Genomic DNA, 24,927 nt, shown 5'->3' on the forward strand with positions numbered 1-24,927 from the left:
TGAGCCTCACCTACTGGGCCGAGTGCTTGCTGGGGCCCCTGGGCTCTGGAATACGGAGCAGCCACCTTCCCCAGCCGCCTGGGAAGGTCCGCGGGGTGAGGGGTGCCCTGCTCTCTCTCATTCGGTTTAATTAAAACGGGAGAGACGTAGTGGAACTGCCGGCTCGGTGGGGTTTGTTGGCTGAAGCTGTAACAGTGGAAGAGCCTTGAGTGGTCCAGTCAGGTCAGCCTGTCGCCCGAGGAGATTCGGGACCATCTCTTTCTCCCAAACCCAGTCTCCTGCCCCCAACTCCACCCTCCCGGAGGCAGTTTCCTTGCGGCCTGCGGGGTTCCCTCGGCCTGGCCCTGGATGAAGCCGGGGACACTGAGCAGCTGACCAGAGCTGGCTGGGTTCGCAGCCCTGGGTGCTGGTGGGGCGAGGGCTGGGGCCCACGTGGAAGGCAGGCGCCTCCTAGGGGAGAGCACGTCCCAGCGATCAGCTGGCCGCGGGTTAGAGCCAGCGTGTGGGGACATCCTGGCCACGCTAGGAGACGTCCCCGTGGGGCCTTGGTGAGGGGGGTGGGCTCACTGGCCCCCTGGCCATTGCTGTCAGAAACCAGCATGTTGTCCTGCTTGGGGCCGTGCTGAGTCCTCATGGGGCAGGGTTTGGAGTCTTGGTCCCTGGAGGGCCAGTGCGCCAATGGCTTGTGCAGGGAGCGCCATCGGGTGTGGGCACCATCGCTGTCCACCTCCAGGTGGCTTGCAGTGCGTGGTGAGGAGGCCTGCCCCCCCAGACTCGGTCTCACTCTTGTGCCTCAGTGCAGACTGAGGTGGCTTGTGACTGACAGTGTGTGCAGTAGGTGCCACTAATACCATAACCCAGACCGTCCCCACGGCCCAGCGGGCATCGGGCTGAAGGTGTGGGCCTGAGGGTGGTGTGAGGACCAGAGCCGGAGGAGGGCCTTCGTCCGGCTTCTTTCTCGCCTTACTGATAAGCAGGCCTAACTTTAAACAGCGTCAGCATTAGGGTTTGAGACGCAATTCCTAGCAGGTCCCTGGTGCTGGGATTTAGTGTGACGGCAGGAGGGGAAGCTGGGGCCAGGTAAGGATGTGTCAGCGTTGCCCTACGAGGCTGTGGGTGCCACACGAATACCCCAGGCAGACACTGTGGGGACCTTCCTGGCCTCTGCTCCCCTCTGCACTGCCAGCCCTCATCCCTAGGGGACCGAGGACAGTGGGGGGGCGGCTGTCCTGATGCCCAGCCTGGCCAGAGCGGGCAGGAGGGCAAGAAAACAGCTAGTAGTGTGACTGGGGCCAGCCATGAGGGGCCTGCGTGTCTAGAGAGAGAATGAGCTGTGAATGGAAGCCTCGAAGAGTCCGAAAGGCTTCCACGGTGTTCCAATGCCCCGACCTCCTTATGATTCCTCCTCCCGCCTTGAAGTCCCGTTTGCGAAACTGACCGGAAGTCCATGGGTGTTTATTTTTCTGGCCGAGGCCTGCCCTGGGCCGCCCCTCTCACGGTGCCTTCAGCCCCCAGGGCCGCCTCAGGCTGTCTGTCGTGCCTTATTGTGGGGACCCGGTGCAGCCTCTATTTTATGCCCAAGACACTGACTTGACTGTCCCCACATGCCTTTTTCCCTCCTCCAAGCCCATCGTGCCTTCTGCCCAGCTGTCGGCAGCTTCCATTGGGAGAGTCTTGGGCCCTCTCTGTGTGTGGACGTCTGTGAATATGATGGGCTCACATGTAAAGAAGAGATTTGATGGGAGAGTACATTGATTTGTTACACATGAAATGGAAGTTTAAGAAAACCCAAAGACTCTATAATAAATTGTAAAGACGTGATGGTTGGTATTGTATAATGAACTAAGCCTCTGTAATTTTGTACCATACATGCCTTTCCACCATAGGATCAGCTGCTTCTAAATAAAATTAAATGATTTCATGCCTAAGTCTGAGGTCAGTCCTATTGTTTTTCCCTCCCCGACCCTGATGTGGGGGCTCCTTCTAGACTGTTCCACAGGCAACGGGCTGTCGGGTTCTGAGTGGTTGAGATTGGCTTTTCACATGTAGCCTGGAGGGGGAGGTCCAGGGAAGCAGCCAGTCCCCAGCTCAGCTCCCCAGTCCCTGCTCACCTCCCTGGCCCCTGTGCTCTCTGTCATGTGGATTAAAGGACCAGGGAGGCCCAGGTGGTTCCGTGAACAGTCTTAGGTTGAGACTTCTTACAGGAGCCAAGAACCAATAGAAACTTTCTGTTGGCCTTAGACCCAAGGTAATCGGAGCTTCTGAGCTGACGGGGGACAGCTGGCCTGGAAGTGGAGAGGTGGGGAGAGGTCACTTCTCTGGAGCAGGGATGTCCAGCCTTCAGGACACGCCTGCCTGGATCTGTGGAACTGGCCCCATGCCAGACCCCCAGCCGAGGAGTAGAGGCTCCTTGCCACTGCCGCACAGGTGGGTTACCTTGAAGGTCCTGCAACAAGGTGTTTGGGAGGGAGGAGGGTTTTGGCTGTGGACACTGTCTGGGCTGGTCTTCCTCCCACAGGCTGTGGAGCCCGATGTTGGTTGTTGGGGCCTGTTTGCCCACAAGGCCAACATTCTCAAGTCCTGGCACCCAACTGTAGACACTGCGGGTTCCCAGCAGCTCTGGGGACATCAGCCCAGTCCCTCGAATCTGGGAGGGTGAGCTGGCCTCCTCTGAGGCCACCTCAAGGCCCACTGGTGGTCACGGGCTCAGCCCGGCACCAGGGAGGGACACAGACTTGCTGGTGGCCCTGCGCAAAGCTTGCTCCTTTCCTGCGTCGGTGCCTCACTCGGCCTTCGTGCGCTGCAGCCACTTGGAGGGCTGATTGGAGGTGGCCATCAGTCAGAGCACATCTCAGCGGGACTTGTTTGTATTCATAAGTGCCCAAGAGTTGTTCTCAGAGATAAGCACTGCCAAAGAATGACAGGAACTTGGCCGCCAGGAGCTGTGCTGCTCCGAGGCAGGAGTCTGAATGCAGAATTGATCTAGCTCCTAGGATAAATCTTATTTTCCGAGCTGCTACTGACTCTCTTGCAACTCAATGAGGTCTCCTTTGTCTGCATCAGGCTACGGGGCTTTACGGTCGCTCAGACCCAGAATGGATGCTAGGGGATTTGTCACATTTATTTTGCTCACTCACTGAATCACTCCGTGAACATCGGCACACCTGCCCTGGCGGGTCTTAGGTGCACAGTGCGGGCAAGTCTGTCCCGAGGTGCCCACAGTCGGGCGGATCCACAGGGCATGATGCCCCAGTTGGGCCCCAGAGACACCGGGACTGAGGAGGTCACCTTTAGGGACGTGTAGGACTGGGAGGAGATGAAGGCACGAGGGCGATGGGAGGGGACAGTTCCCAGGGGGACCAAAGGACAGAACCCGAAGGAGCAATTCTGGCTGGAACAGGGGTGAGTGTCACCAGTACTGCCCCTCCCCACCTGTCCACTTCCACCTGGCAATTTAGATCGGGTTTGGGGCGGCTGAAATTTTTGCATAGTCTTTTCTAGTTATGTATAGTGAGGAAACGGACGGTTTACGTCAGGTTTTCTCTGAGGGGGGAGTAAATTGATTGTCTTTGGGCAAGGGGAGAGCTTGGACACTGTCCTTGAGTCCTGCTTAAACATTGGATACCAACCATTGGGCACCTTTAAATAAGCGCTAAAAACAAAGCCTCAGGTTCATTCTGTTTGCTCTTTGCCGCTGAAGGGGAAGCCCCAGCAAAGAGGCGCTGGATCCTGGCAGGAGCGGAGGGTGCAGCTGACACTGCTCAGTGCGATCTGTGAAAGGTGGAGGAACTGCTAGGAGCTGGGGCTTCCGGATGGAGGTGGCAGATGGTGGGAAGGCTGGTGGTCTGGTTGGGAAGCTGGGTGAGGGGCGATGGGGGACAGGCAGACAGGAATCAAAGCATTGGCTGGAGTCAGAGGTGGAAGGGCCCAGGGGCTTTCCCTCAACCAGGTAGTTTGTCACCTTAACCCCTTCACGGTCCTCAGGTCGCTGGGGGCACCAATCCTTTTCTAAAGCAGACAGACCACTTCCACCCTTGTTGGTGCCGGCCGCTCCTCTCCCAAAGAAATCCCAGCCAGTCTTGTTCAGTTATACATTTTATTCTCTAATAGGTACAATACTAAAATAAACACAAATTAAAAAAAAGTTTTATTAAAACAAAAACTGTACAAAAAAGCAGTATATACTACATTTTAATTACAGAACAGTCTACTGTCCAAAAGGCACTAATCCAGAATAGGAGATACAATGATACAGGACTCATTGAACTATTTTAATTAATACAATAGAGCACTTGTTCCTTGGACCATTTACATCTAGAAACAAGGGCTTCTGCTACAGTCATCACACACTGTTATAAATATGAGTCCCACAGGTGAAGGTGCAGTATCGCTCTCCCTAGAGAAGGCTCACATCGGGGGGGACCGCGTGGGGCTGAGGTGTGGGCAGCGGGATCAGCGGCCCAGGGCTGTGGGACTCCTTCCTGAGGAAAGGCTGGCTGCCCTGGGCACCTGGAGCTTGTCTCCCAGCCTGGCCTCCCCAAGGGGCTTTCTGGCCGTGACCGGCAGCCACTTTCCCCGCCTTGTGTGTTAGCACCGGGAAAGGGGGTTCTGAGATGCTCAGGGAACCTGCTGGAGGCTGGGTGGTGAAGCGCCAGCAGCTCAGCAGAAGGGAGGCATTTCGGTAACTTGATCTGAAAAAGGCAGCAACTACTCAGAGGGACAGGGGTCCAGGGGCGGCCAATGAGCTGGCACCACAGCCAGGCAGACCCCCTTCTAAGAGGCCCTGTGCCCCCTGCCCCTCTGGGTGAGCGGGAGAATTTGGTAAACAGATCTGATAATCTCTTGTTCTGGAAGCTGATCTCTAGAAGTGGGATTTCGCTTCCCCAGGCCCTGCCGGCCCTCGGTCCCAGCGCAGCTCCACGGGCAGCACAGGCCGGGCTCTGTCCACTTACCCGAGTGCGGCCTGGCAGCTCTCTAGAGCCTAGCTGTCCTTCTCTAATGGACTCTGGACTAAGGAAGAGGGATACTGCAGCTTCCCAAACGGTGTCATACACATAGAAGACGAAGACAGGCATCTGATGTTAACAAAAATAAGTAACAAAGAAATAGGATGAAACCAAATCTCTTCTCACAGCATCCTATACTACATCCTCCTTCTGCTTAGCAGAAAATTGTACGTACACAAAAATACAAATACACAATTTTGTAGAACAGTCTGATTTTAATATATTTATATATATTTATATTTATACGAGTGGCAGGTTAGTTCATTATATAGAGCTTTTTGCACTTTTGGCTCATATGCAACAAGGCTTATAAATTCAGCTTTAGCTTTCATTCAGGTTTTATAGCTTTTGAACAATTGTTTTCACATTTAAAGCAGCATCCAATTTGCACTAGGAGTTTGTGGTGATTACAGGAGAGATGGGGACAGGAGGTTACTGATGGGGAAGGCAGAGCCCGGCACATATACATTCCAGTGTGTGTGGCCATGTGGGGAGGACGGCTATGGGAGGAGCTGACCATGGTGACCCCTTGAGGTAGACTGAACACCTTACAGCAGACTCAGACACAGGTGCGACGCCCTCAGGGACACATGGTGCACAGGTGGGGACAGACTGGGACGCCAGCGGGAAACACAGACTCAGACACAGGAGAGCGCCCCCCCCCTCCCCCCCCCCCCCCCCCCCACGGCGGGAGGCTTGGACATCCCTGCAGACACGCGAGTATTTGGTGGATGCTAAGGACTCCCAGGCAGCCCAAGGGTCTGGCCCGCGGTGTCGGGTCACATTGGAGGCCAAGCTCGCTTTCTGTCTCTCACGCGCGGTGCCAGCTACTTCCCACCTACAGCGCCGGTACGACGGCCTGCACATCACTCCGCCAGGAATCACTCCCCAGCACCCGGCTCGCTGCAGAGTTCAAGGCCAGTTAAGTGGAAGGAACCCGGGCCTCTTCCTGCCTCTAATTGCATTGCTCTGTTGTTCCCCCGCTCGCTGCACTCTCCCTACATTCATCTCTCTCTCAATTACAACCCGGGTAATTGACAAGCACTCAGTAGAACCTGTAAAAATAGCATCTGGAGAGCTGAGGGGCGGCGACTGGCATCCAGGCTGGTGGCCTCCAGGAAGGCCTTACTGCCACGTCACCGAGGCAACAGCCCCCGTTCATCACTTTCATCCATCGGCCGCCCTCCTCCACCCGACGCGGAAGAATCCCTCGGGCAAAGGGTCCCCTGCGTGTGAAGTGATGCCCAGGGGTTGGGATGTTATATTGTCTGAACAAAAATGTTGGATTATTAATGAAAATAAAGTGCCTGGCTATGGATTGTTCCAGTTTGCAAAACCTTCTAACACACCAACAAGCCATGTGAGCGTTGCTTAGTGCCCAGTATGAACAGCCAGGGGTCACAGGACAATCTCGTGCGCCCACCGAGGAATAAAGGCCCGGGCGCAGGTCAGACTGAGAAAAGAAGCAAACACTGAATCTCACACTCACTTTCAAGACGCGCTTCTGATCCCCTTCCCGCAGGTGCAGTCCTCCCTGAGCCCTGTGCGCGGCTCTTCTGAACCTTGAGTCTAGGAGGAGAGGATGGGGCGCCAGGGTCCCAGTCCTAATGGTGGCAAGTGAGTCATCGTGTCTGGAGCCATCATCACGTGACTCTGACAGACAGCTGCTGCTCCCCCACCTTCTTCACTCAGTAGCTGCAGACCTTGCTAAGCAGGCCCCCAACATTCGCTCTGAACCAAGACCATGACCCCATCGACAGAAACACCCTGAAGCAGCAGCACAGGAGTGACAGGCCCGCCCGATGGGGTGCGCGGTGGCCCCACGCGGGCCCTTGCAAGCTGTTCTGCCTGCAGAGGCCGGGACCCTGGACGGCAGCCAGCACGCCTTCCCTGGAGGACGAAGTGCAGGTGGGGAGGGCGGGGCGGGGCACTGAGACCCTCCGGCAGGTCCCAGAGGTCCGTAACTTGCTTAGGCACTTAAATCAGAGAGAACTTCATGCTCAGAAGGTACCACATACCGTGGCCGTGGCCAAGGAATGGAGGGGAGCCCGTGGGGAGTCAGAGAAGGCTGTGGGCTCTTCCAGGGGAGGCAACAGGGATGTTCTTGGCATCTGGCAGGGACGGTGTCCGCCTGGCAGCCTGGGGGAGTCTGGGCTGGGCTGGGCTGGCGTGGCCTTTCTTTCTCTCGGAGTTCTGCAGCCCAGCGCCGGGCTGCGGGGCTGGGGGAGGTGCGTGCTGCACGGATGTGCTCTCTGTCAAGGGGAAGAAAGACCAGGAAAGAAGAGGCCCTTCCGAGAGGAGTGTTTTGCAAAACCAGCGAACAGCGAAGAGCCCGCGGCCCGGAACTTTGGTTTTGGTTCGCGGAGCCCCTTTCAGACGCGGCGCTAAGGGGTTCACTAACAGACTGAGGTGTGGTTTCACGGCAGATAACCAACAGCTGCGCGCTCGCCCTGGTCCATCCCCTCTCATGTCTGAGCCGCCCACCCTCCAGGGCCCTGGCATGAAAGCCAGTGGTGTCACGTCACCAGAGTGGCTGCTGTGCACACTGCGGCACTAAGGCCCTGCTTCCAGCTGAACAGCTGCAGTGTATGACCGAGTGGGAAAACGACCCTCACTAGTTCACGCCAGGCTCCTGGTTCCAGTAAAGAAACAAAGTGGGCGAGGCTGCTGTGCTCCCAGGAAGCCAGAAAACAGGACTGAGGCCGGAGCTGGGCCTGGAAGTGATGGAAGCAGCAGAAGCTAACGGAAGCCTGGTTCTGGGTCTGTCCGGCTGGTGAGCCATGTGCTCCTTCGGAGGGAGGAGTCAGTGTCTCACCAACATGTCAGTGGTGCCCAAATGCCACCAAAGATGCCAATCTGGATTGATACCTAAATGGCAGGTGTGGCTGCCTTCCTCCCCTTGTGTTGACAACCAAAGAAACAAGGTCCCTGTTACAGGGACCATCAGCCCCCGAGCTGACCTGGGGACCTGGGGACCTCCCACAGGCCACTCCCCTGGGGCCTTGCTCCTGGGTGGTTTCCACGCTCTTGGGCTTAATGGACGCCTAGGACAGAGCAGATCAGAAGAGACAGACCAGCCCTGGAGAAAGACTTATTTTTGAGAGGAAAAGAGTTGGGGAGGGAGGAGGGGAACATGGACTTTCAGTTAGGGAGTCCTCAGTGAGCTTGGCGCCATGTCCCTGAAAACAGTCGCCGAACCACCACACAGACCCTGGGCGGCCGGCCCCTTCGCTGGGTGCGGCTTTGCGGGCCACTCAAGCTCACGAGGACCCCAGGGAGCCAGGGTCCGGCGGACATGGGGACACTGGGATTGCAGGGCCTCCAGTCCACACAAGCACTGGCCCAGGCCCTCTGGACGGTGACAAACGGGACGGCAGAATAAGGTGGAACGGCTTAGCAAGACCCCGTTAAACAAGCAGGCTGCCGACAGGTGCCAGGCTGTCCGAAACGCGAGAAGAGTTGAGCAGAGAAAACGGGGTGGTGTGAGAGATCAATATTTCCTTGCATCACTTAACTGGAGCTACCCCCAGGAGAGCTCGAGAACCCCAGCCCCTTGGAACTGGGGCTCTAAGACAGCTGTGACATTCCTCCCAGTGACAGGCAACACCTCCACCCCGCCCTGGAGACGCACAGCCCAGGGCTCTGCGCTCCTGCTGCCCTGCTCGGTGTCTAGATCATCGGGTGACACAGTCTGGAGTCCGAGGGAACCAAGTGCACAGAAGGATGCCGATGCCGTGGTGCTGGAGGACTGCCCAGAGCTGTCCCATGAGAAAATGGAACAGGTCAAAGGCAGGGACTGACGCAGAGCACTGCAGCACACTCCCTGATACCACCTACTAAGATGGAGGAAACACCCGGAGATTTTACTGGACTGGACTCCACGAAGGGGTCCAGCTCAGGGCAGGGCCCGAGGCTCAGTGAGGCAGCGGAAGCCCTCACGCCGTGCCCGGCACAGTGCGCGCTCAGGAAATGCTGCTGTCGTCAGGGGCGCCCAGGGCTCTGGGGGCTGCATGTCTCTGCTAGTGTTTCCATCTAGAAGGCAGCATCTCTACTCTAGTTTCTTGTAATCTAATAGCGAGTTATCTTTCAGGAGCTGGGAAAAGAGAGGAGGGATGGGATACTTTTTGGGGTCATATACCCACAATCTTCCCAACTGTAGAAGATGGACAAATCCCACTGAAAAGTCTCAGTGACTTCACACGTGCTGTGTCGGGTGGGGTTGACAGCCATGTTTAGATCTCACAGGGGAGAAGCAATGAGTAAAAACCTTGTATGGCATTGCTTTGCCTGATCTAGCCCAACTATACATGTGACTTTAGGTATTTCGAAGGGAACAAAAATTTTAAAGCCCCAAAGGCAGAACTTTTTTCCAAATGCTGTGTGTGTGTGAGTGGGGGTCTGGGTTGCAGCCAACCTCAGCATTTCACGAAACTGGAGTAACCAGCACTGGGTTAGGATTCCTTCTGGTATGTGCAGAGGGGGAAAGGCTGCATGAGGATGAGCAGCCTTTGTGAACAAAAGCAAGGGCTGGTCTGTTTAGTGTGCTGGCCAGGCAGGCCCCGCCCTGCTGGGGTGACCAGCTTGTCAAGGGGCTTTTGTGTGGACTTGCTCTTGATCATGCACTGAGTAGACTCTGCCGGCGAGGGAGAGGCCAAAGGAAGCAGACTCTAGAGAAAGGCTGGGTCGCGACCTGCAGCTCCCGCCCAGGGGGAGGCCTCGGGTGTGAACAGTGGGCAGCGTTGGGCAGGGGACTGTGTGCAGCGTCAGGACCACCCGATGGGCCGCGGGCCGCTGACAGCGCTTGGTTAACCTGTGCAAGCGCGACGGGGGACGCCTGGTGGAACTCATGCATGTCCTTTTGCTCCAGTAACTTCGGGACATCGCACATATCAGGATTCCATTCATGCCTCACAGCTGTTTAAAGCCCATGTATGTTAGCTCCTTATGTGTCTGTGTCATGTGATTCAATGAGGAAAACCCTATTTAGCTCATGTGAATGCCTATTTGATAATGACTTTCTGATGGAGATGGCAATGGAAGTATCAAGTAACAAGGACATTTTTAAAATCCTAGGGGGCTGGTGAAGCAATAAATGGCTGGGGTCAGGCCAGCAGCAGACGCTGGCAAGTGGGACGGAGGGACCGGAGGGCCTGTCGATGGCCGACTCAATTGGGATTCTGACAAACGGCCGTGGGCAGGCTGGGACTGATGCGAGGGGCAGGCTTCAGAGACTTAGAATCAAATGGGGAACCATGACCAAAGGCTTCCATTTTGAAGCTGAAATATCTCTAAATCCTTCTCTCTCACTTCAGAGAGGACACAGACACCCTGTCATTACTTCGTTTACTGAGCTGCGGTTCCCAATGTTCTGGGGAGCATCGTGCTGAAGGGAACAGGGTGGGGGAGCTGCCACTTTCAATCGCACGGAGGACAGAAACCCTTTTAATTATGACCATGCCAATCCACATCTCGCTAAGGCAGCTAATTACAGTCAGGAGGACACTCAGTCATTCAGAACAATTGTCATCATATTTTTATATACTCATTCTGTGCCACCCCCTCAATTACCATGGTTACAAGTTGAAAGGATTCAGGCAAACCTTCGTTTGATCACAGCACACCAATGTGGATCTGAGAGTTAATTATGGCTGTACAGCCACTTTTATTTTAAAGGGAGAGAATGGAAATGCAGCCGGCATCCTAAGATGCACGAAGCCTGCCGAGCTGTGTGCACAGGCCCTGCTCGGCCAGCGTGTGGCAGGTGGTGACTGTGCCCTTGGCTGCTGCCCCACGCAGGCAATGCCGTGGGCACAGACACCCACCGGAGGGGACAACAGTGGGCAAACTGATCCAAGAACTTGCCAAGCCAAAGTGACGTGTTGGGAGAGAAAGGCAAAGCGCCCGCAGAGGACTCCTTCCCCTTGTTCTCAGGGAGCTGGCTAATGAGACGAGGTGTGAAATGTGTGTAAACTCTGGTGTGAAAAGTGCCAGTTAGCTCTCACTTCAGTGGAATCAGCTAGATTTAGTTCTGCTCACGGCTGGCCCCAATGCCACAGGAGGAATGATGGAAAGGAGTCCAGGGACATGCACGTCTGGGACCCCGAGGGTGGCGGTAAGAAGGGGATTTTCCTTCTCTTCCCTGTTCCTCCCCTTCTTGCTCACAAAAGAAAACCAATGTTACAGGAAACTGGGTTTCTCACGTCCTTCGCTTTCTTTTTGCTGCTACTTCTCTTCCCCACCAAGAAAGAGGAAAGGTGCTGATGTGGAAACTTCTCAGTTCTCTAGCTTTTGAATGTGCACAGACATGAACGAAGCTGTGCCCAGAGGTCAGTGAGCCAACCTCGGCCTCAGCTGGGAGAGAGAACTGAGAGCAGCCTTTCCCAGCACAACCTGCGGCAAGAGGAGCTTCAGTATCCGGCAAATGGCTTCCTATGCTCAATGACTAGAAAGCCTTTCCCACCTCCCCAGTTCCCCCGAGAGTGGTAAGGAAATCTCTCCTTGTAAGGAGCGCGCAGCACAGAGAAGGGCCCTGCCCTGCGTGCCCTGCCTGGGAGGCCCTCCCTGGACACCTGGCCAGGCATGGCTGCCTCCCAGGAAGACCTTCCGTTCTCCTTAGGTGCAGTACCTTCCCCCGAGGTAACTCAAGCCTGACGAGGTGACATAAATTAGACCCTGGAAATGAAGGGACAGTAAAGGGTTTCAGGGCATGCAGCTCAGTTTGCCAAATTCAATATGGCTGACAACCGATCCCCAAATCCTGAGAAAGCATCCCTGCTATTTATATTTAGCGAGCACACAGCAAGGAATGTATCACATGCGTAATTCCACCCGCAAGCCACTCCTGCAGCACCCCGACACCCACAAGGACACCACCAGTAGGAACTGGCCAACATGCCCGGCGTCCATGTGGGAAATCCCGACAGAGCCGGCTCAGTAAAGCTATCCGTGGATCTGGCTGAGCTCAGCGCAGCCCTGACGAATGCAGTAGTGAAACGTCACTAATACAACAACAACAAAATGACATGAGACTTAAATCACAGGCAAGAGTAACACGGAAAACCAACACACAGCAGAGGGTCAGAGCTACTCGGTGGACGTGCTGCCAAGCACAGATCACCAACAAGACAATTATTGCCTAAGAATCTGTGAGACTCACTGGGGAAAAATACTCTGGTGGTCTTCTGTAAAAAATAAGGGGAGGGGCGGGGTAGAGACATGAGCTAAATGGGAAGAGTGCTTCTTACCAAACCTTTCAGAACAAAGAGAAAGGACTTGAAGTTCACATTTTTAGGACAGGAGTGGGAGATTATTTATGAAAAAATGGATTATTTCCACTGTTATGGGCAGAGAGAATGTAGCTGGTCAAAAAAAAATGGGCTGAGAGGCAGGAGGAGTGTCGTATGGAGATGCGCCGCACTCCTGCCCTGGAAACCAGCTCCAGCCAGGAAGCCCGCGATGAAGCTCCGTGCTGGAGCTGAGGCAACGGAAGAGCTGCTTTCAGACGAAAGGATGTGACCGGAGGTCCTGATGAAAGGAGAGTAGTTACACCTGATGCCTGAAGGTTGGGATCCAAGAGAAATTTAGAGAGACAAAGGCCAAACGCAGAAACGAATCGTCCCCTCTGAGGTAAAATGACCTGGATGCCTGGTCCGCCTGCCGTCCACCCGACTGGAGTCCTGGTCTGCACACGTCATGTGTATGAGCTTTTCCTCATCCACATCTTTTTCGGGGGTCACCTCTACGGAGCTGAGTAAAGGTGCCCTTCAGGGTCTTCCCGCTCCAGGCCTTCCTTTCTGCGAACGGGTATGGGAATGTGGCGGCAGGGCGGTCCCACTAGTGGCAATGTGCAGGAACCAGATTCCACAGGCAGGTGGACGGTGACCACACTCCTCTGCCCCAAGACGCTATTTGGTCCTCGCTGCACTAGCCGTCTCAGGTAAGAGTGGACTGGATGTTCTCCCTGGCCGTCACAGAACATCAGAGTTATTGACGGAGAGGCAATCTCATTAGGATGGTCCATCGTTAAAAGGTCCCTTTGTAAGGCTCTGTTTTAGGAAGGACGTGTATCCATGTGACCACAGTAATTTGATGAAGTCTTAAAACAATAACACAGACAAGTTACATGAACTGGGCAAGCCCCCCGCCCCCTGCCTTCTGATCTTCCTCACACAGAGAGATTAGCCCTGGAGAAGGCCCACCATGAAGGGAGAGGAGAGAGACGGGATGAGCACGGGAACAGCAGGGGGTTCTTTAAGAGCCCAGCTATTCCCTTCAGTTTAGGGTTTCTACTTTAATATCACATCTCAAACCTAAAAAAAAACTTCAGAAAAAGTATTACCATCCAAAAATATTACAAATTAGTGGCAACTCCATATGCCATTATAATAACTAAGGTAACTTGGACAAGAGAGTGGAACCGAACCTGGTAACAAACAAAAAAAACAATAGGCCCCAGAGAACTAAACGTCTACTCCTGGTGAGGAGCACGAGCACGTAAGGCAGGGTAAGAGCCAGCCAGCAGCCCTCCCGCTCCCATGGAGTCTGCCCGATGGCGCCCACAGTGGGGGCACAGTCCTTCCTTCGCCAGATCCCAGACAGGGCGGCACTGCCTCTGGATACTCACTCTCCTTTCTTTCTTCTTTGTCTTTCCCCCTTCCTTAAAGGTCTTCAAACAATGAAACCTTTCAGCTCCTTTCTGGCAATCACTGTAGTTCTTTAGAAACTGAAGTTGTCTTAACAGTTCGAGTCTGTTTCCTTAAAAAGACCAGCAAGAACTAACTAACGATACAAGACGAGCAATCCCATCATAAGGAAGCGATCAATGATAATAATATCCTTACAATAATCAGTCATGGATGTGGCTTGTCAGACAGTGTATTTCCCACCCCCCCCCCCACTTTTTTTCTGATTCAGCCTAGAATAAGCCAACAAAATTCCACAGAAATGGAAAGATACAAGTTATAGTTCTTCTAAGTCATACAAAAGGAAAGAAAGATAACACAATCTCCTAATCCAAACGAAAAGTCAAACACAGCAAGAAGAAAACGAGGGGGGATCATTCCTGAGAATAACAAATGCTACTCTTCAATCTGTTGGTTCAAGTAACACAGTAAAACAGAAAAGGCTACTCCATTCTACTTCAATTCTTGGAAGTGAAAAAGTATATACATTTCCCCCTGAAATCCACGGACAAGAGCAGGCCAGGCCCTGTTGACAGCTCCTTAAGTCACAGACCCACACAGTGGCACTGTGACGCCCGCACAGAGGCTGGCTCACACTGACGTAAGCGGGGCTCACAGACAAGAGCTGGTGGCGTCAGCACGTGCCTACAGTGGAGTTAGACCAGCGAAAGACTGGCGGACATGCAGTATCTCGCTAACGAGAAAGAGAAAAAGGTCGGTCAGTAAGTCTCACTCTCTCAATGGTTTTAAGTTGAATACATTTGCGGGGGGGGGGGGGGGGTAAGGAAATGGCACCTTCTTTTATCTTAGAAGTCGTTTTCAGGTAATGGACAAAAGGTCCCACAGTCCCCTTACACAGGCCCCATTGTCCGCAGGAAGGAGAGGTGGACCAGGCGAGAGCAGCCGGCGCTGCCCCTCTCAGACATGCCCTCCGCTGACACCCGAGGGGAGGGCCGTTTCCTTACCGCAGTGACAGTGTGTCATTTAATCGGGATGCTGAGAGATCATTTTCATACAGGGCCAGCAGATGTAATTTTCTTCGATGCATGAATAGTTCATCATTTTTGCTACTAGATGACAAGGTGATCACAGGGTGACTTTATAACGCCAAGTTCACTGTTTGGTATTTTGAGTTCTCAAAATGAAAAAAAGATTTATCAAATATAAATATCTTTAAGAAGTAACAAAAGTGCTACATATGTGATCAAGGAAAAAAATTCCATTAGGTTACTGCTGCTTAAAGAAGATTAAACTTTACAAATATTACCACATCCATTATCAATATGGCTTCCAATTATTAAATAAATTGCCTGTAGCAATACAGCTTTTCACACGGCTCCAAGGACAGAGTAAAGAGAACACCAAAGCAGTCACACCCGTCATGTCACGCAGACCCACCGCCTAAGCGGCAAACGTCCTGTTTTTCCTGCTCCTGTGTCGGGAAGTTAGCGTCTGTGAAAGTCAGTCAGCAACACCCACCGTAAAGTCCTCTAAACCCCTCACATCGAGGGGGCTCCAGGTGCTGGACACAAAGCCTGGAAGTTTGTTCACTCATTTTTGACCTTAGCTTCGTCCTTGAAAGACTTTTTTGGCGGCAGGGAAGGGGACACAGGAGGCAAAGCAGCTCCTGACGACTCCGGCACTTTCCAGACAGGCGAGGCCGTGCCACGCCTGACAGACAGTGGTTCTGAGCTGGACGTGGCCTCCACACACATTCAGCTCATGTTGCTTCCCAGGGCCTCTCAAGCTGGGGGTGTTTTTAAGTGACTTCTATTTTTGTCTTTTTTTGTTTGTTTTAATCATGGTCCCAAAGGCAGAAGGCAGTATTTTATCTACTGAGTCACACAGCTGTGAGAGGACTGGATGTCTGTCAGGCATGTTACCATCACCTCAATCTGAGCTGGGGCTCTCCCGCTGCAGGCCCAGCACAGCCCGGACAGGCATTGCCAGCCCCAGGGTGACTGTTGTGAGGCACGGCTTGTTGAAGCTAGAAATCAGGGACCCCCACCGTGAGGTGGGACTCTAGTGCTCCTTTCACTGTGGACACTCCCCACCTGGGCCGTCAGTCCCGGGCCACACTGCCTCAGCCTGCATCCTATCAGCCGAGGAGGGAAGGGGGACAGACGGTGGGACAGGGATCTACGGCACCCGCGGTTTGCATGTAGCCTAGTGTCTGAGGCCCGGAGGGCTATCGAAATACCTGGAAGCACTTTCTTGGAATGCTAAGACGGAGCAGCGAAATTTCTAGCCTTGGGGCCAGGAGAGGGAAGTGTGGTTGGTTGGTTGCTTATTATTTACTGGGAATTAATACTGAGAGAGTATATGCAAAGGCTGAGGGCACCATGCCATCTTCACAGAACAAGAAGACCCTAACGGCTAACTGACATACAAGAAACTGCAAGTTATACTGTGAGAACACGTGTTAAGGACCGAGGAAAGTCTGCTAAGGTGCTACGTCTAAACTAAGTTACTCTCACGGTCGCCCTCCCCAGTCAGTCGTCATCCAGGGCCTCTGTCTTGATTTCGTTGGCTCCTTGTCGGGCCAATGCCAAGATCGTGTGGTTGACGGCTGCCATTTCCACAGCTAGTGAGATGGGGTCCTGGTGGTCACTATGGCTAGTGCTGTCATCCTAGACGTGCAGGGATAAGAAACACACGTTAGAGGACTGGGACAATCTCCAGCTCACAGAAAGGCATGCTGGGCAAGGGGAGGCAGAGCGGCTGGAGGCGGAGGAGAGAAGGGGAGGGGCTCAAGACCGAGTGGGGCGAAATGCATTTAAGTAGACACTGAATGGATAGTCCAGAGATTTCGGGGTGAGAGTTTTAGGATTCAACAAACAAGATTTTTCTTGCTGTGCATTGATTCTTTCTTTCAGGAAGATTGCTGGTGATGATAATCAAATCTGCCTTATTCTAGTTTTGCAAAAAACAGAGCACTAGTCACTGAAGGCCATGATAGTGAGCTATTAAATCCTGGATGGTGCTCTTACAAATGGATTATTAGAATTCATGGTATCTCTCCACTGAACTGAGAGAACTAGACAGGAAGTTAGACACCAACATCTTATGGATAAAATTGCACTTTTGTAAAAAAATAACCACTTCTTGATGACAACAGCACGGAAGTGTCGCTGTGGGACAGCTCTGGGAGCGTGTGCAGCGCCCTCCTGCTGTGCGGGAAGCGTGGCCACCTTAGCTGGAGTGCGAAGCTCCCTTCCCACACTGAGGTGTGAACAGTAGAGCTGGGGAGGAAACTGGCCTTGCATTTGTGGCATTGAACACGGGTTACAAATAAGGGGTAGGTTTCCTTCAGGGGAAATCTGCATCAAAGAACTTTGGGGAGGGTCTGTCCCTTCAGGGGACAAAAGGGTGGGATATGCTGCCCTTAGGGCATCTGGAAAAAAGGTGGAAATGACCCTTCTACACCGTAGAGGAAGCTACCAGGAATGTTTCCAATGAGGAAGACTTCCAAACACTCTCTAGGGGAAATGTGGAGCTACGATGTGGAGCCCAGAGAGGAACAGGTTCCCGGGGAAAGTACGGGTGGTTTCATTCTCTTTCTCATGGATTGGTCTTAGGTGGTGAAAGGGTTGGGCATGGAAAGGCAGGTATCATCACAGTGTCTGTGAACAGGCTGTGACTCTGGAGGCAGAAGGAGCACAGTGGGCAGGATTTAAGAGCTGGCTGAGGAGCAAGGGAGGGGCATACGCCATAGGAAAGTTTCCTTCCTGTGGTCCAGGAGAAGAGACCACATTCCAAATGGAAATGAATTTCAAATCCTATAAAAATGTAAATGAAATCTGTCAACAGATATGGGGGGCGGGGAACTTCCCACATCCTTAGTTACTGACTTTTTCCATCCAGTGGCTACAGTTAAATATATTTCTGCCCCCAGGCAATGAAGAATAAGTTGGGTGAGGTTCAGGACATGCATTTATGAGAGGGTGTGTGTGTCAATGTGCCGGAGACTCTGGAAGAACCACTGATCTCAGCACACGGTTCCCACTGCGATGGGGCGCGGGGGTGGGGCCTTCCACTGTGCGCCATCACCATCGTGGTGCTTAGGCGTGGGTACAGCTACCCAGCAGCCCCTAGTGTTTCTCAAACAGTGAGTGTGTGTGTGGTGAATGGTGTAACTTGCTTGTTTGGATCAGATCCTCCTCTCTTCTTCTACCTTCTCTGCTTCTCTGACTCCCTCTGAACTTCTTCCCTCCTCCTCCTCCCCATTGCGTACTTGCCAAGTATCCTGTTGTATGACAATAAATCCATGTGGGTGAATAGCGATTTCTCACAAATTCAACAGGACAACTGAATCTTACCACATTCCTTTCTAATTACACAAAAATCCAACTAGACACGCGAGTACCGTGTGGAGGGACATCAGACTGTCTCCTCTTCCCCACCCAAACCACACGCACCACAGAACTGAGCTGTCACACTCTCCCACCCGCTCTGTAACCCTGATCCTCTGCTCAGCCACTTACCTGTTCTGAGTAGTCATTGCCGTCGACATCGTCACTGTTGGAATGGCCCCCTGGACTCTGTACATCTATCCCATGACTCTCCAGGATTGCTGCTTCTTCGAAAAAAGCAAATAGATCCCTAAATTATCTGTTACAGCATCATAATGACCTAAATGCTGAACTAATTTTCGTGTTGAGGAATTAGAAAGTCATTAAACAAGAACCTAGATTCCCTATGTTCTGTTTCTTTTAAATTGCAGACAGATGGAGTTCAGGGCACGGAGGTCAGGGGAAGGACACGTGTGCATTCTGGGACCCTGCTGCTGTGTGGGCTGCGTTTGTGTGGTTGACTGTTAGGTGCTTAACTGATACTTACCAACTAATAACACGGACCTCCTATCTTGGGGTTCGTTAAAGTGTTTGAGATTTGTAATGATGAAGAGGGAGTAAGTTTAAAATGAAATACAGTTTTAGAAGCTCAAAACCACTCCCCTCCCCGCCATAAGCTCATCAATTCTTAAATGCTCCCTTCTTTTTGAAATCTCTGCCTTTTGCTATGTTCCCTGTCTAAGATTCTTTCATTCGAACTCTAATAATCAGATGTTCCTTAATACTGAGGTCATAACCCAGTAATAACAAAGAAGCCGGGGTATCACATTCCCTCTCTCCAGACCTTACAAGTATCTTTAACATGCACCACAGAAGTAACTGCTCAGAGACCATGTCTCCTTCTAGAGTCTAGAACATTAAGAATAATGAGTTTTAGAGATAATAAGGGCATTATTATTATAACACAAATACTTTAAATAATACTAACTGGGTTATTAAAAATACAATGAAGAAAAACATAAGGCAATTCTTATTAGGTTTAAAATGTGGGGTACTTTAGACCTGCAGTTCTAAACTGAAGTCCCACTTACAATAGGCAGTGTTAGCCGCCCGGGAGGAGAGGCAGCCTCCCTGATACATTACCGATATTGGCTCTCCTCTTGATCTCCTTCCGCCTGTTGGCAAACCAATTATACACTTTCAGGGAGGTAACTCGCTCCAGGTCTGACAGCTTTTTGCCTGTGAATGCATGTAATAAAATTCAGATAACCTATATCTGAGACTAGTTTTAAGGAAGAATACTTTTCTTTTTTAAAAGTTCTTTTGATTGTATTTATTGTTGAAATAACAGATACAGGGTTTTTTGTTTTGTTTTTTTTGCAAACCTAGTACAGTGTTCATACTCAAATTATTATTGAATAAAGACACAAATAGCAACTAAGAACATAAAATGCCTTAATTCAGAAAGCCATGCAATCTTAAAGAATTCCAGCATTAATACAATCCTAAAGGATCTCACAGGTCAGTCTGCTAGGGCTGATGTTCACAGGAGAGCACACAGAGGCTTCATTTAATTAGCATCATTCTAGATCAGTGGTTCTCAACCTTCCTAATGCCGCAACCCTTTAATACAGTTCCTCATGTTGTGGTGACCCCCAACTATAAAATTAATTTTGTTGCTACTTCATAACTGTAATTTTGCTACTGTTACGAATCGTAATGTAAATATCTGATATGCAGGATGTATTTTCATTGTTACAAATTGAACATAATTAAAGCATAGTGATTAATCACAAAAACAATATGTAATTATATATGTGTTTTCCGATGGTCTTAGGCGACCCCTGTGAAAGGGTCGTTCAACCCCCAAAGGGGTCGCGACCCACAGGTTGAGAACCGCTGTTCTAGATGAATGTGCTGTTCCTTAGCAGGTTTCCAGACAGCTGGTTTACGTACGTCTTTCAGATCTTACACTAACTAGTTACCTGCTGTCTCATGTTTTCTTGGAGACTAAAAGTTACTTAGTCATCCGTTACTGTAACTATGCTGCCACGCAGATTTATTATCTTCTTTGCTATCAAATGTGCCTTCTTAGGGACAGCACCATGCTTGCCAACGAGGACCCACCTGCACCTTCCCCTCCCACCCTGTCCTTTCCTGTCTCAGCTTTTAATCCACGTGGGTGGAGACACCAGAAAACAGGTTAGGGCTTGATGAGCTAGGGGTAATGTGCTTTCCAGGAAGGGTCGGAGTTCCCACAGCTTTAGGGATGGGACTTTTAGATGATGTTGGAGCTGAGTTTGTAAGCTCTGGACTTTTAAGCAGTCAGGCTTCTAGCTAAGGGAGAATAAATTACTATTTTATTATTATTAAGCATTTATACTTTAATTTATAGCCTTTAAGCCAATCACATTAATGGGCCAAATGGAGATCAATTGGATTGTCATAACTGAATGATTTCTGGTAACAAAAACTGTAAAATGTGGACTATCTTAGCACCTGGAAGAAAGGACGAGTGTGTTTAAGTGGCTCTGCTGACTTGCATGAGGGCAGGACCTCAGAATAAAATCCCCCAGTCCCTCCTGGCTGAGCAGAAGTCCTCCCAAAGCCAACTCCAAACACAGTTCTCTCTTCAGTTGTAAATTATACAATTTACAATTGTTAAACAAATCTATGCCAATATTTTTATTAACAAACGCTGATTAAATATTTAAACTATATTGGAATTGATACATTTATGCTATTTTTTGGAAAAAGAAATCTACAGCCTTTAAAAAAGTAATTTCAAGGTCTCGCATCTTAATCAGGGACACTCCCTAGAAACATTCCCATATGAACGTCTGATTGGAGTAGCACATTCACGTCCCCACGAAGTCTCGTTTGACCAGGACAGGGCGTGACTCTCCACAGGAGAATGGCAGAGGAGAGCACGGAGTGGGATGAGTCAGGGGCTGTGTGTCCTAAGCGAGGACCTGAAGCCAAGACCTGCACCGCAGGGCACAGCTCGTTGCCTTACCTGGCTTCTGTATAACTGCATTGCAAGCGTTCGCAATTTCTTCTCTCTTTGCTTCATCTGGATATTGGTTCTCATTGAAGTAACTGCAGAGGCAACCAATTAAAACACAGTTTTTACTTTTAAAATTTGCTCTCTTATAACACCAGCCCATGAGAAACACTCCCTTCTTTAGGGTGTAGCATTTGAGTGTCTAGTCCAGGCTGTGCAGTGGAATTTTCTGAGGGTGGGATGGTCTGTACTGTGCTGTCTACTATGGTGGCCACTACTCTCACGTGGCTGCTGAACATGTGAAATGAGGCTGATGTGACTGAGGAAGTAAATGTTTAATGTGATTTAATTCTAGCGAATTTAAATAGCTACATATGACCAATGGCTACTACATTGGATAGCACAAGCCTAGCCACTGCTAAGCTTCATTCAGAAATGTCCTTGATATGAAAGCTACTGTGATATGCGTGGCTGGCTGAAATCAGAGTTCTGTTACTGAGGCACTGTCACAATAGGGTTTTTCATGTGTGTCAGACTGTTTGTAGTAGCCAAAATTGGAAATTACCCAATTTTCCATCAATAGAAGAATGGCAGAACAAATTATGGGACATCTATATTTATACACAGCTATTTTAAAATGACTAAGAAAAAACCAAATTAGAGCTCTATCCATTGACCTGGAGGGATGTTTATGACCTATCCTAAGTGAGAAAAACAGTCTGCAGAATGATGTGCCTGCAAAAGCACCATGATGGAATTTGAAAAATTCCTGTCTATGCACATAAATTTGCATGGATAAAAGCTAGAGGAATACACATCAGGCGGTAAATATTGATTAGTTCTTTGGGGGGAAGGGGATTAGTGGGAGATGTAACAGTTCTTTATTTTTGCCTTTCCTCTATTGTTAAACAGTACATAGGTACTTATTGTACCCTATGCACAACAATGCGCAGAAGAAATGGGGTTGACTGCACCCATCATCAGACCTGTAAGGCTATATGTGAGAGCAGAATGCTTGTTAGTGCTACTTTTTCCGTCATTTATGAGTTTTTTAAAAAAGAAAAAGAACTTTCATACTTTGAACCTGGAAACTTACGATCAGGAAATGATCTTTTGTCAAATTCTGGTACCTCCCATTTCTTCAAGGGCTTCCCCTCCCCTCACACTCCTGTCCACATTGGGGGAAGTGCCATTCTATTTGGAGTAAACATGGGAGGCCCCTAACCCTTCCAGTGAACCCCCAGACACCACTACCACTCCTCTTCCCCAGCCCTCCCCCTGGAGAGCATCCTTCGCTGCAGTCCCACACAGCGGCTGCCAGCACCAGACACCTCCTTTGCTAAGGCTGAAGTCATAGAACTATATCATCCCACTCTTTCAGCTACCATCCCCCTCTGGTCTCCTGCTTTATTCCACAATAAGCATCTCTTCCCATGTGGTTTTCTATCATTTTAAGGATTCCAGTGTTCACAGTGAGGATTTTTCAAGTCTCTGTATCCATAAGTGCTCCACTTCCACATTCCTATCGAGCTTTATCTTTACTACACTTCCGCTATTTACTTGGGCAAAGGCTCGCTGGATGAGTGCCACAAACCCAGCAGCACTGGCATCACTGGGGAGCTTGTTGGAGAGGCAAGATCTCAGACTAAATCAGAGTTTTTTTGGGGTTTTTTTTGTTAGATGTTTTGATTGACTTTTAGGGAGGGCAGGGGGGAGAGAGAACCATTGATTGGCTACCTCCTGCACACCCCCTTCTGGGGATCAAACCCGCAACCCAGGCATGTGTCCTAATGGGGAATCAAACCTGCAACCTCTGGGTGCATGGGACAATGCTCAACCAACTAAACCACACTGGTCAGGGCCAGAATCTGAGTTTTAAGAAAATCTCCAGGTGACTTGGTTAATGTTTGAGAAGCACCACATTAACTCATTCCTTTATTTCACAGCAAAGACAACAAAAGCAGATACTACACACCTACTATTTGTACTTGCACTACAGGTGAAGAAGAGAATGAGATAGGTTCTGACGTCAAGGAGTTGATAATCTACCGAATAGAGAGACATATAAATCAATATACTTGTGGTAAAATCCCACAGGGTGTCTAGAGAGAACTGTGGGAGCAAAGATGAAGGCGTGCTCAGTGGTTTTTGCAGGAGCCTGGAAAGACCCAGCAGAGGAAGTGCCACCTGAGTTAGGCTTGAAGATGCGAGGGAGTTTGCAAGGCAAAGAGGAGGAAGAACATTTCATGCAAGGGGAACAGCATGTGCAAAGGCAAAGCAGGTAAAGGCCTTTAGGAGTCTGTGCAGAGTGTGGTGAGAATATGGGGGTCACAAGAGAGGAGGACATTCGCCTGGAAAAGTAGGTTGGTCCAGTTTGTGATGAGCCTTGCCTGTTCTTTAAGTAGTAAAGACTTCACCCAGAAATCGAGGTTTTCAAGCCACAAGAGATATGCTCCCATCTAGTTTTGAAAGATTAAGTTTTCTAGACTCAACCCTCAGAATTCTACCCCTATAATCTTAAATTCTGAAATTCCCCAACTTTCTACTTACATACCCCTCCTTTTCAAAATAACTTATTCTTCATTTTCTTTATAATCTTAAATTCCTTAACTCCCTACCCCCCAACTTTAAAAAAAATCTGTTTATTGCTTTTCTAAGGAGACACTTAGATCATGCAGCGTTTCTGCCCCTCATCGTACCTACACAGCCAGGCTCCTACCCCGCAGAAAGCACCTTCCACTTGTTTCCTTCATCCTTCTCTCAGGTACCAAGTGTTCTTGGACGAAGTCATTAAATAGAACTAATCAATTTCCTTAAAAACCCAACTTTACTTGGATTCTTCATTTCTGATGAGAAAACTTCAGTCCTTTCTTTTAAAAATGTTTATTTTTCAATTACTATTGATATACACTATTACATTAGTTTCAAGTGTACAACATAGTGGTTAGATGGCTATATGACTTACGAAGTGATCACCTCAGTAAGTCTAGTACTCACTTGAAACAATATGTGATTATTACAATATTGACTACATTCCCTATGCTATATTTTACATCCCCATAACTATGTTTCTAACTGGAAATTTGTATATCTTAATTCCTTCACCATTCCCCCAACCACTCTCCCATCTGGCAACCATCAATTTGTTCTTTATATGTATTTGTATTGCTTGTTTATTTTATTTTTTAGATTCCACATATAAGTGAAATCCTATGGTATTTGTCTCTGAGTTATTTCACTTAGCATAATACGTTCCAGGTCTATCTATGTTGTTACAAATGACAAGATTTCATTCTTTTTTACGGCTGAGTACTATTCCACTGTATATATGTATCATATCTTTATTCATTTGTCTATCAAAGAGACAGGTTGCTTCCCTACTTAGCTATTATAAATGATACTATAGGGAACATAGGGATGTACATATCTTTTCAAATTAGCGTTTTAGATTTCTTTGGATAAATACACGGAAGTGGAATTGCTGGGTCATATGGTAGTCCTATTTTTAATTTTTTGAGGTAGCCGCATACTGTTTTCCACACTGGCTGCATCAGTCTGCATTCCCACCAACAATGCATGAAGGTTCCCTTTTCTCCACACCCTTACCACCACTTGTCTGCTAATTTGTTAAAGACAGCCATTCTGACAGGGTGAGGTGATCTCTCATTCTGGTTTTAATTTGCATTTCTCTAATAATTAGTGATGGCGAGCATCTTTTCATATGTCATCTGTATGTCCTCTTTGAAGAAGTGTCTATTTAGATACCCTGCCTGTATCTTAAAAATTTTTTTTTTACTGACTTCAGAAAGGGAGGGAGAGAGCTAGAAAACTCAATGATGAGAATGAACACTGATCAGCTGCCTCTTGCACACGCCTCACTGGGGACCAAGCCTGCAACCTAGGCATGTATCCTGACTGGGAATTGAATGGTAACCTCCTAGTTC

General features: G+C 49.9%; 2 protein-coding genes across 19 annotated transcripts in view; one reads left to right on the forward strand and one right to left on the reverse strand.

The window, feature by feature from the left end:
• KIF13B (kinesin family member 13B) overlaps nucleotides 1-1,928 on the forward strand; it is a 208,038-nt gene extending 206,110 nt beyond the window's left edge. Inside the window, exon 41 of the mRNA XM_036311930.1 lies at nucleotides 1,627-1,928. Coding sequence (XP_036167823.1) covers nucleotides 1,627-1,739 — 113 coding nt within the window. The 3' untranslated portion in view covers nucleotides 1,740-1,928. The remainder of the gene's footprint in view (nucleotides 1-1,626) is intronic.
• Nucleotides 1,929-5,697: 3,769 nt separating this feature from the next.
• Nucleotides 5,698-24,927, reverse strand: part of HMBOX1 (homeobox containing 1) — a 221,710-nt gene continuing 202,480 nt past the window's right edge. For 3 of the 18 annotated variants that reach the window (XM_036312090.1, XM_036312093.1, XM_036312095.1), the window contains 5 exons: nucleotides 20,996-21,078; nucleotides 19,123-19,218; nucleotides 18,172-18,266; nucleotides 17,862-17,933; nucleotides 5,698-16,317 (listed from right to left, as the gene is read on the reverse strand). In XM_036312090.1, coding sequence (XP_036167983.1) covers nucleotides 16,180-16,317; nucleotides 17,862-17,933; nucleotides 18,172-18,266; nucleotides 19,123-19,218; nucleotides 20,996-21,078 — 484 coding nt within the window. In that variant the 3' untranslated portion in view covers nucleotides 5,698-16,179. Of the gene's footprint in view, nucleotides 16,318-17,828; nucleotides 17,934-18,171; nucleotides 18,267-19,122; nucleotides 19,219-20,995; nucleotides 21,079-24,927 lie in introns of all 18 variants that reach the window. The other 15 variants (XM_036312092.1, XM_036312091.1, XM_036312103.1 and 12 more) reach the window with 15 other exon arrangements.

Source organism: Myotis myotis, unplaced genomic scaffold (assembly GCF_014108235.1).
Source record: "Myotis myotis isolate mMyoMyo1 unplaced genomic scaffold, mMyoMyo1.p scaffold_m19_p_6, whole genome shotgun sequence".
Lineage (NCBI taxonomy): Eukaryota > Metazoa > Chordata > Mammalia > Chiroptera > Vespertilionidae > Myotis > Myotis myotis.